The sequence below is a fragment of the Emydura macquarii genome, unplaced genomic scaffold, assembly GCF_026122565.2.
Source record: "Emydura macquarii macquarii isolate MOO-44397 ecotype Brisbane River unplaced genomic scaffold, CSIRO-AGI_Emac_v2 contig_2924, whole genome shotgun sequence".
Taxonomy (NCBI): Eukaryota; Metazoa; Chordata; order Testudines; family Chelidae; genus Emydura; species Emydura macquarii.
In genome coordinates, this window is record NW_027133061.1 from 5,029,447 (window position 1) to 5,041,242 (window position 11,796).

The 11,796-nt window shown below is 54.9% G+C and overlaps 1 protein-coding gene across 1 annotated transcript; it reads left to right on the forward strand.

Moving 5' to 3' along the window:
* Nucleotides 1-4,542: 4,542 nt before the first annotated feature.
* Nucleotides 4,543-11,459, forward strand: LOC137167410 (uncharacterized). The gene is made up of 3 exons (XM_067569541.1): nucleotides 4,543-4,606; nucleotides 9,961-10,428; nucleotides 11,365-11,459. The coding sequence occupies exons 1-3, from the start codon at nucleotides 4,552-4,554 to the stop codon at nucleotides 11,457-11,459; spliced, it is 618 nt and encodes a 205-aa protein (XP_067425642.1). The 5' UTR covers nucleotides 4,543-4,551.
* Nucleotides 11,460-11,796: the final 337 nt, after the last annotated feature.

Here is an 11,796-nt window from a genome sequence, read left to right on the forward strand (position 1 = left end):
ACGTGTGTGTAGCAACATGACGTGCAGTTATCAACGTAAAGTGACGCAAACAGCAGCATGGACCGTCTTTCACCAGGAGACTCCTTGGCTCCAGGCTCATAGCGGGAGTGAACGTTAGCCAGGGATGAGCGTCAGGAACACGCATTTCAAAGGGGGACTGAACTACCACAGCAAGGGGCTAAGACACCCCACGTTCGCTCTGTCCATCTCCCGCTCTTTCCACCTAAGATGACTAAAAGTAACAGACCTGGGACTTTGGGAGCAGATCCTGGCCTGGGCGTTTGGTCAGCCACGTGCTGGAAACGTGGGGTAAGGGGCGTCACCTTGAACCAAGTCTAGTTCGCTGAGCTTAGTACTCGGGGGGAGGGGGGTTGTCATCATTTCTCTTCTAACGACTTTGGACTTCAGGGCCTTCCACCTGCGCTCACTTCAAACCCGGCTCCTTGGAGGTCAGTGAACTTGTTTGATTCTGCAGTTAAAACGAGCCCCGTGTTGTGGATTGTTTGGTGACCCCGTTTAAGGCAGCAGACGTGCACATGGAGCCCCTGCGAGGGGCAGCGCACCGGATATCTCTGGACTGCCTGGGAGGGGGCTGGTCAGTGCAGAACACACGTCGGAGGCGGAGGGGGACTCCAGGAGTGGGAGCGTGTTGGGATCACCCTGCACGCAGGGACCCAGGCTGGTGTGTGCTAACAGGCTGCTGGCCCCAGGGCTGTGGTGACATGGACCCGCAGGGGGTGACTGGCAGGCTGGCAGTGAGCGGTCCAGGGGAGCTACGGCAGCAAAGCTTTGTGAGGCACCCCAACTTGCAGGGCAGAGCTGACACAGCCTCTCACTAGTCTGGATTGTACCCCGGATTGTCAGAGAAAGTGAGCCTTGACCTCTGCCCTCGGGCTGCTCTGAATGTCACCCCCCCAGGACAGGCACTGCCCCCCAGCCTGCTCTGGCCCAGCCCCCCGCCCCCCCTCCAGGACAGGCACTGCCCCCACCCCCAGCCTGCTCCAGCCCAGCCCCCCGGGACAGGCACTGCCCCCCAGCCTGCTCCGGCCCAGCCTCCCCTCCCCCAGGACAGGCACTGCCCCCCAGCCCGCTCCAGCCTTGGTCTCTCTGCCAGCTACTGCCCCCTGGGCCGTGTGTGTGTGTGTGTGTGTGTGTGTGTGTGTGCACTTCTAGTGAGAGGGGCACTCGTCCATTCAGAAACAGACTGAGACCCACCCAACTCATCACACAGACAGCGGCCACGCAGCCCCATGGCACCAGCCTAGGCTGGGTTCGCACCAGTGACGCCGCCTCCCCCTCTCCCGCCCCCAAGAGACCTCAGCGCTCAGAGCTGGGACCACCCTGCGCCTGTCTCACCCCTGTGCCTGGCAGTGGGGCCGGGCTCTGAAGGGGCGGCGTGGTTTGTGCCCTGGATGGGCACTAGATAAGGGTGCCAGCCATGCCGGTGCCGTTTCACTGGGCCGCGCGCGTACCTAGCTGCGTTAATGTGAGCAGCTCCCTCCCTCTGGAGCTGGGCCTCAGGAACGGGGCAGCGAGCCATGGAAACGCCCAGATGCAGCTGGAGTCAGGCAAAAGCTTTCTCGCTGGCGCCAGACAGCTGCACAGAGACACAGGGTCCCGCTCAAAGCCGGAGACCCAGAGTACCAAGCAACCGTCTCTGCCTCTAAGGGGGGGTGAGCAGCTGGCCGGTGTGCTGGAGCCCTGCCACGGGCCAGGGGAGCGTCTGGAGACATGCTACGTGGCACGTGAGTCTCTGGGGCCATGCCACGCAGCAGGGGAGTGTCCGGGGCTGTGAAGGGTGACCAGATGCCCCGATATTATCTCCACTTGCCGTCGGGTGCCGTGTTGGCGGCAGCCAGTGTATTGCAGTGTCAGGTGAATGGGTGCAGGGGGCATTTGCACAGACCGTCTCCTACGTGGGTGCAGGCGGGCACCCGCTGTGCTGGCGCGTAGACAGCTATCCTGTGCTGAATGGGGCGGGAGGCGGGGAGACATGGGCCCAGTGTACCAGGCTGACAGATGTTTGCATCCACGTTTCCTTCCTGCCCCTTGCCTCCCCGGTGCCCCTGCCTTTGCCTTCCCCTCCCCCAACGGATTATGCCCCTTATCCTCACCGAGCCCAGGCCCTGACCCCGGGCGGGCAGGAGCATCTCTTACCCTGCTATGCGTTTGGTGCCCCAGTCCTTCAGGCTGGCATTTTCAGAGCCCCAAGAACTTTAGCTGCCCAAACTTCCTCCAGCCCCTTCAGGCCCCTTCGCACATCCCAGCTCAGCCGTGGGGCAGCACTGGCTGGCACGGCTACTCTGGCTGGGGGTTCTTGGCCCGCTGGTACGGTTCTGGCCGCCCCAGGTGGAAATCCTGGAGGCGCCCGCGGGAGCTCTAATAACGCTATCGAGGCGGCCGTGAAGATCCGTGTTGATTAGAGAGGCTAACTTGCTGCTCAGAGCTGGAAACACGTCTCCCGTTCTTCTGGGCCTCTCGATTTCCCCCCACGATCATCCTTTCGTGCTAGCCCTCGCCTCGGCGATACAGTTTAGAGGAGACACTGTTGACACCCAAGTTCTGTGGCCCAGAAGACGCCAGCCTACGCCCTGGCCTGCTCAGCGTCACGAGCTAGAGCTGGCTGTGGAAACTCCTTGGAGCCTGGGTTTTCGTGACATGTGTGCAGCACCCAGCACAATCTCAGTCAGGGTCTGCGCAGCGCCTGGCGCAATGGGGCCCTGATCTCGGCCAGGGACTGTGCAGTGCTAGCACAATGGGGCTCTGGTCCCAGGCAGGAGCCTCTAGATGCGACTGCAACACAGCTAGTTAATGACAATGACAAATTTCACTTCTGCTTAACAAGGCGCACAAAGGGGTAACTTCCGCCCTGCTTACCCACCATGCGTCCGGCTCAGTCAATCCCTACAGTATCTCAATGCATCCCCAGTAAGCTGATATCCATCAGGAGCTGTGATTCCATTTCCTAACGCGTTGTGTGTGATGCTTTCTTTGTGCTGGCATAATTTTTGTTTAAAAAATACAACATTTTTCTTGACTAATTTTTCAAGAGAAATCCCCTTGATAACCTGCACCCTCTCCCGCCGTTGGCAACACCAGCGTCCCAGAGGAGTGCATTCAGTGAGTAATAGCCCTGTTGGATGGTTCCCCAGAGGAAAGCAAACAGATAAACCTGTGCCTTCATGCTCTCAGCTTCCCTTTGCTTTTTTTAAACGTTGACACTGAGTTTCGCTTGTTTCTAGTGGCATTTTCAGGCTGGGTCAGAGGGGCAGCCCCCCGGTCAGTATCTGCCTTTTAAAGCAGGAATAAGCTTCTTTTCATTGGTTTACCTATTGCTGGATTTGAAGCGAGTGTCTTGTAGTAACCCTTGGGGATAATCCTGGCCATGGATTAGCGTAACTGAATATTTGCGATGGAGGCTTGGCAGAATTAGATTTGCATTCTTCGATCTTTTTGCTGGATGATATCGATGGCTAGTTTAAAGCATTTTGTAGATGTTTATTGATTTAGGTGGTCACAATTGCAGGAAACTGCCGTGATTTGACATCACAAGTGCCCTTATCTCAGTGCCTCCCTTTTTCTAAAATTAACATGTTATAGGGAGCATTGGGGGCGGGAGGGGGGAGAACTTCCCCTCTCACCTAAATGGAGCCTCTGTTCCAGCTCCAGGACTGCTGGCAAACATCATGGTTTATATTAACGTTTCCTACGCGTTTTCAAGTAATATTTTTCTTGCCTTTCCTCTCTGTCAACGTGAATGATTATCGCAGGAAATATTTTTGTGGGTAACCAGCCTTATCAGCACTTACTGATGATAACGAAAACTTTCCAAGCTTACTCATACTCTATTGTAGCCTGTTCAGAGAGAATAAAACAACTGATAAAGCTATGGAGTGAGATGCAGGTGGATGTAATTTCTCTGGACAGCCATGCTGGGACCTCCGTTATGATAACAAACCACCTTGCTTTACCAGCGAGGAAGAAGCAAGGAGAATTTGCATCCAATCAGCCTCTGATGGGCTGAGAGGAGAGATAACGGGGCAGGGGCTAGAGAGGAATAACTGCCCTTTTGGAGAGTATGGGGAGTGATTGCAGGGACTGAGGAGTTACCTAGGGAGGTGGTGGAATCTCCATCCTTAGAAGTTTTTAAGGCCTGGCTTGACAAAGCCCTGGCTGGGATGATTTAGCTGAAGTTGGTCCTGCTTTGAGCAGGGGGTTGGACTAGATGCCTCCTGAGGTCCCTTCCAACCCTCCTCTTCTATGATCCTATGATGGGCCGCCTGAGGCAAACTCCCAGATTCTCCCAAGGACTCAGAATGCTGCGGAATTTCCCTCCCTGGGCTGGGTCTGAGCTTCGCAGTTGTCTCTGGTCTCTATAACTGATCAATTCTGAACTCGCCCCTCCACAACGGGGCTGCTCCCCGGTACCATTTGCTTGGGGTTTTGCTGTCTCAGCCGGGTTCCCTTCCTATTTGCACATAGTCACCCCCCTGCCTTTCTTCTCCCTCTTGCAGGTCAGGAGGACCATTGCTGCCATAACAGTTGGTGAAGATGAGGAGCATTCTGCTGCACCTGGGATTCCTCGTCACAATTCTCCAGCACCTAGGTAAATACTGGGAGTGTGCTGTTCTGTCTGTGTGGGAATGGGATGGGGGCTCATATGGGTTGGGGTCTTTCTCCAGAGCCTTGCATCCAGGGATCTCAGTGAACTCTGCAGATAGTAGTTAACTAAGCCTCTCTTCTATTTTATTCTGTTCAATTCAGGTTTGTATCACCTGGTGCTGCCCATCACCGCAGGCAGTTGATCATCACTGATCAACTCACAATCTCTCTGGAAGGCAGCTTGATATTCGAGTTGGTTGAAATATTTAAACAGAATTTTGTTGCCGTTGCCAGCCCTGGATTATATCCAGTAGCTGCTATTGTGTTGGTAACTCAGGTCAGAAATTAATTTTCCTGCTGTAGGATTTTCTTGGCTGTCTGTACAGCTCTCTCAGCCTTTTCATTCTCTTGTGGGTAATGCGGGCTGCTAAGAATATGATCAAAATCATATTTTATTCAGAGTGACTTAAATTCTGGTGCAGTGAAGTGTGGTCTGTTGTCGGTCACTAGTTGTTCTGGAATACCAGAGTGAGCACAAGTGTTTGTCAATAACCCTGCAACTTGTTATGTCTGTCAAGGATATTATTTCTGTGTACCTGCAAAAAACAGATCAGTATGACCAGGTGATGATGTCCTCTGAATCTGCATAAATCCGCAGCTCGTCTCTTCCAAGGTCTCTCTGGCAGGGGTGTTTGTACGCTGCCTGGCTCAGCGTTGTCTCTTGTCCTGGGTCTCCTTTCAAAAGTCCAATATCATCAAATCCTCTGTCAAGTTCTTCCCCCTCCCCAGCTAGGCCCAGCGGGACTGCCAGGCTGCAGCTGGGAAGGGTATTGGTCTGTGGTCCTTGGATGGCGTACACCGTGAGTGAGCAGCTTTTGTCTTTGTAAGTTGTTTCCATGAAGAACTGGCCTCCGCGGTGCAGGATCCCTCCAGGGCCAGTCAGAACTGTGGCAGGTGACTTCAGCCGTGGGACAATGGCGTGCCGTGGGTCTCCGGCCAAGCCTGCATTTGTCCCCCTCACTCCCCCACCACACAGGGCAGGAGGGGACCTGGCGCCACCCCCCAGCTGCCCCAGGGAGGGAGGGTCTGTACCTGCGGGGGCAGGGGTGTGTGAGCCCTGTGAGGGGCACATATGCAGACTTGGCTCCGCCGCCATCCCTCCCCACACTTACCCACCGCGCGGTGCCCGCCTCTCCTGCTCCAGCCCCGCAGCCCGGCACTGGCTTGGATGGGGGCAGCCCCCTGGCCTGGGGGGGCAGGGTGGGCCAGCCCTCCACGGCACGCCGGGGGGGGGGGGGCGCGGGAGTGGGAGCAGCTGCCCCTCAGCCTCCTGCGCCCCCCCGCCTGTCGTGAAGGGCCGGTCCGGCAGCTGACACTTACCCGCTGCTCCAGCCCCACAGCCCACAGCAGTGGCATACTAAGGAGGGATGGGGGCAGTCCAGTCCCCTGGGCGCCAGCCTGCGGGGGGGCACCGGGCTGGCCCTTCATGATGTGCAAGGGTCGGGAGGGGCGCTGGAGGGGCCGGCGCCCCCCATCCCCTCTGTGTCATGAAGGGCAGGCCCAGCGTCGTCGTCCTCCCCCCGCAGGCCGGCGCCCAGGGGCCTGGCCCGGCCCCATCCCTCTTCAGTATGCCACTGCTTTGGGAGGGGTTGAAGGTGATTGTAAAGGCCGTCTGAGAGGACTGTGAGGTCAGGTCCTGAGTCAATTCTAAAGTCAATAATCTGGCCTGGAATATTCAGTTTCACTCACCGCGCAGGCTCTGTGTAGTCACACGTTACAGATCCCAGAAACAATGCTCTTGATGGTCTGTAATATGGGTCGACTTCCTGATTGCCTTGCTGTGACAAACAGCTACAAAATATTCACATTCTTTGCATTTATTACACACACGCCTCTGGCTGGGTGTGCATCATCTCTTGGGATATGACTTTTTCCTCATCTTGGGCACGTAGGCTGGAATTTGTCCCTCTTAGCCTGAGAGTTCTCTCTCCTTACCTCATTAAGGGGTCTTATGGGAATGACTTCTATGGGAATGACTTTTAGGACTCATGCCACATCTGTTAACTGCTTGTAAGCTCGTTCCTTGTTTTTCATTTTGCTCCTGCCTTTTGTTCTGTTGTTTGACTCATTCTGACTGCTTTGCCGTCCGTATAGCTGTGGTTAAAGTTACATCTCTTCAGCTCTAGCTGCTGTGAACCCAATAACCAGCCTGTCTCTGATACTTTCATGCTTTGCATTCCCAAATCAGTTTTCGTCCATCTGCAAAGCTCTTAGAAGACTGTCAACATTTTCTCCCTGTTCTTAAGTTCTCTGGTGACAACATGCTCTTTCATAAAGCACATTTATATAAGATATAAAGTCTGCATCACACATAGCCAGGACCCTTCCATAGTCATCTTTATAATTGTCTTCAGTAAAGTCAAAGGATTTTAAGATATGCTCTGCCTGCTTTCCCATAACATAATTAAAGACGATACCTGCATATTTCTAGTTTCTTTGTGCAGCTTGGTGGCCATGAGAAATTTTGCAAAATAATGTTTCCACTCTGACCATTAGGAAGATTTGTCAAAGCTGAAGTTCTCTGGGGCATTGAAGAGTAGCATGTTGATGAGATCCTGCAGCCTTTGTTGATTTGTCCCTTCTGTTTCTGCCCAGTGGTGTCTTAGGTGCAGGGAGTTGGGGGGTTCTCAAGGCACTGTTTTACAAGAAGTTCCCCACCCTGCCCTATTGTTGGCTTCAGCCAAAGCTCCCCGATCCCCTGCCAAGTGGAAGCTGCTTCTGCCCCACCACAGGCCCCAAATGCTCTCCCCAAAGCTGGGGTGGGAAGGAGCTGGAAATCTGTAAACTCCCCCCTTTGCCTCCACACACACACCCTGCTTCAGTCCTTTGCCTGTCCCCGACCCTCTGCTGTCCTCCCCCGGAGGCCATTTAATTTCCTCAGTTTAAAACAACCGCCGTGGGTGGAAACTATTTCCCGTGGCTGCTGTTCTCCGCATGTTTGTGTGAGCGCAGTTATTTAAGGAGTATGTAACAAGTGCCCTGACTGACTCCCAGCTCAGCCTTCCCCGCACCCGTTCGGACCCAGGTTTCTCCTCCCCTTCGTTTTGCTCGGTGTTGCTGTGTGCACTGACCAGCAGCTGCTGTGTCTCACCAGGGGTGGCTGCATGTCTGAGGTGGTTGGAGCGACTCTCACGCTGGGTGCATGGTGGGTAAGAAACAGAGGGCTCTTTCGGGGCTGAAATGGGGGTCCTTCACTAAGCTCTGTTCTGCTTGCGTAGTTGCATTAAATCCTATTGCTGTTAGCTCAGTCCATTCACCTGTGTCTTTTCCATGGGGTTATTTGGGGGGCGGGGGGGAGGCGGAGTAGGGGCACAGCCCTGGGCTGACTGGCTCAGTGCAGTTCTGGTGGCATGGTGGTGGAGGCCTGTGACGTTGGCCATCAGGGGAGCCATGCTTAATAGCTTAAACAGGGCAAAGTGCAAAGAATGGGGCAGGCAAAGCCCTAAATCCTGGGGTTTTTTTCTTCCATAAGATATACCAAGCCAGCAATAAACAGCTTCTGATGACCTCACTGGTCATTCAATAGATAAAAACACAGTTTCCTTAAAACTCTCCAGTCCTTTGGCTAGCACCCAGACAGCCAAGTCAGATATGATGGGGATTGCCGCAGATCTGTGTCCATTATCTGTAAAAATGTTCTACCAATCCCAAAAGATCGGACGCATTACAAACAGGTCAAGGAATAGTTCAGATCTTACCCAAATACACGCTTAAAGCCAATGCTTACTAACTAAACTAATATTTATTTTAAAAAAGGAAAAGATAATGGTTAAAAGGTCAGTGTACATACACAGATGAAAATAAAGCTCTTAGGTCAGTTTCAAAGTAGTGATGATAACTGAATTGTAAAGTTCTTAAATTGCAAAGTCTGTGAAATTACCCAAACAGCTTGGGGGAGTCATCAGTCCTTGTTTAGAGCCTCTTTGTTAGAAACCCAGTCCAGAGAAATGAAGACTAAATAGTCCATGTGCAGAGTTGGTTCAGATTCTCCCATGAGAATAGCAGGGTGATTCCAGGGTGATCGCTGGGATCCCAGTCTTGCCATCCAAACTTTCCCTGACAAGCTAGGAGATAAAAAAGGGTCAGTCCATTAGAGTCTTTTATAGATCCATGCAGGCTGACCGATATCTTCTTGACAGCAGGTACCTCCTTGAACAATTAATAGATGATTACTGGGGACTCTGAAGCATCATCTCCTAGGTCCTGTGCACACCTTAGCACAAGGTAATTGGCCATTTACAACCATTCACAGGTGTTTACTACTTAAACTTCAAAGAGAAACAAAAACAATTGTATCATTACATTCAAGTTCCATCTAAACGTTCATAGGTTCCTTTTGAACTCTTACTCAATAGAACAGTGATAGAGAGGAAAGCAGTTTAGCTACATTGCTAACCTCTTAACAAGATATATGTAAACAGCATCAAATAACTACCAAGAATACATTTGCATATCCAAGCTCTAGTCTCCTTGTAAGGAATGACCCTCACTACCGTTGTATTTTCCTATAATATGTCTCTAAAGGTCTGATTTGGGCCATGCGATTTGTAAAGTTGCTTTGCTATTTCGGCCATAGGGGCGGGCTCGCTGGGACGGTGTAATTCTGATGGTGTGGTGTGGTGAGGGCCATAGGAATGGGTCACTGGGATGGTGTAGTTCTGGTAGCATGGTGGTGACAAGGCCATAGGACTGACTCGCCGGGATGGTGTAGTTCTGGTGGGATGGTGGTGACAAGACCACAGGACTGGCTTCCTGGGGTGGTGTTGTTCTAGTGGTGAGGTAACGGTGGTGGCCATATGTCTGTCTCGCTGGGACAGTGTAGTTCTGGTGGTGTGGTGGTGACAAGGCCATAGGATGGGCTCGCTGGGACGGTGTAATTCTGGTGGTGTGGTGGTGGTGACAAGGCCATAGGACAGGCTCACTGGGACGGTGTAGTTCTGGTAGTGACAAGACCACAGGACAGTGGTTGTACTAGTGATGTGGTGGTGGTGGGGCCATAGGACGGGCTCACTGGGACGGTGTAGTTCCGATAGTGGCAAGGCCACAGGACAGGCTCACTGGGACGGTGTAGTTCTGGTAGTGACAAGACCACAGGACAGTGGTTGTACTAGTGGTGTGGTGGTGGTGGGGCCATAGGACGGGCTCACTGGGACGGTGTAGTTCCGATAGTGGCAAGGCCACAGGACTGGCTCGGTAGCCGCTGGAGGCTCCGGTCAGGATCAACTTCAGTTGGGTGCGGATAGTGTTAGACCTGGCTCCCGCTCCCCAGGGTTGTGACTTTGCTCTGCCGTTCCCTAGCCTGCCCAGCTGAGCCGTGTGGGGACAACTCCATCACCCAACTGCAGGCCAAGGTGGGGGAGAACGTCTCCATGCGTTGCCTCTTCACAGTCCCCAACCCCCTAACGGCCCCGAAGATCCAGTGGAACTATATCCAGGCCAATGACAAAATCAACCTCTACAAGAACAGCAACTGGACTGAGAGCGACTTGCGCTACGGGTCGCGCTTCAAGGCCAGGACGTGGGTGAACGCCACGGGGCTGGCCCACGGCGACGCCACCCTGCACCTTGCCGAAGTCACGCCGTCCGACCAAGGGAACTACTTCTGCTGGGTGGGCCTGAGCTACGACTGCGTGTCCGTAGAGGTGCAACTCTGTGTCGGCGGCAAGTACAAGGGAGGGGCGAGGAGGCACGTGGTGGGAGGAGAGGCCTCCGGGCCCCCTGGGCATTCGGGCTCAGCTTCGGGGGGGCAGAGAACCGCAGAGCTCAGTGTCCATTCGAGCTTATCCTCCCCCGCCCCCCCTCGGTGGGTGCCACCAGGCCTAGCTGAACCCGGCAGCTGCGTGTAGCAGGGCGCCAGGCCCTCTCTCAGTTCGTACCCAGCCCCCCTTTGCATTGTATCCGAGTGTCTTAATCCCAACCCCCCTTGTGTGGCTGGGCAGGGCTATTGCCCCCGTTGCACAGAGGGGAAACTGAGGCACAGAGCGAGGCAGGGGCACTCAGAATGTGTGGGATTGCAGCTCGTGTAGACGGAGTACCGACAGCAGGGACACCACAGCAGCCAGGGCTGCATAAACCCCCTGGGACCCTTGGATGGCACAGCCCGTGCGCTGCTGCAGCTTCACAGCTGTCAGTACGTGAGCCGGCTACGCAGCAATTCCGCACCCGCATGGCAGGAACAGGGAATTGAACCTGGGTCTCCCCGGTCTCAGGCTAGTGTTCTAAGCACGGGGGCCACCCTGCCTCTCGTCCTGCGTTCCCTGTTTCGGCTCATGGCTCCAGGCTACGACGTGGCGCTGTGGCACCATGATGCCCGGGCGCCGCGGGCTGAGGACGTGCCAGTAGCGTGACCTCCCGCCGAACAAATCCCCCAGGGATGGTGAGGCGGCCCTGGGTGAGCCTCGGCTCTGGGCAATGCCAGCCCAGCGTGGCACGGCGGTGCAGATGCCGCGGCACCCAGACACAGCAACGTGGGCAGGAGGCAAAGGCCCAGCGGCCGCCGGCCACGAAAACAGCCCTCTGCGTGTGCCAGTGAAACCTCTGCCAGGGTCAAGCCCCAGCTCCTGGAACTCCAGAGCAAGCTGGTAGGCAGAGGAAGTCTGCTAAACGGAAGCTCTGCTGGGATCCTGGGACTCCCCACATGCCAGCAGGTCCCCGCCACCCTGGGAAGCTTCAAGTGGCTCACCCTTTCCTTCTTCTTTGCAGAACCTCCCCCTAAGGACCTGGACTGTGGGCTCACGGCCGCCTGCTTCCCTGGCCTGGTACTTTTCCTTGCTGCAGCTGTCACCCTGCGCGTGTGAGCACCGGGATGAGGGCCAGACCCCTGGGACGTGGCTCTGACACTGTAGCCTCTGCGTGATCAAAGGCGACGGCCCCCTCCTTGAACGTGCCAGCCTTTCTCACCCCCCAGCGCTGCAGAGGGCACAGGGCCCTCCGTGGCAGGCTCGTACGTGAAACGTATACAACCGGGACACGGAGGGCTTGTCTACACGTGAAACGCTGCCTACGCCGACGGAGGGGTTCTCCCATCGCTGTCATTAATTCACCGCCCCGGGAGGGAGTAGCTAGGTCAATGGAAGAAGCCTCCTGTTGACCTGGTGCTGTCTACACGGGGACTTAGGTTGGCTTCACTGCGCC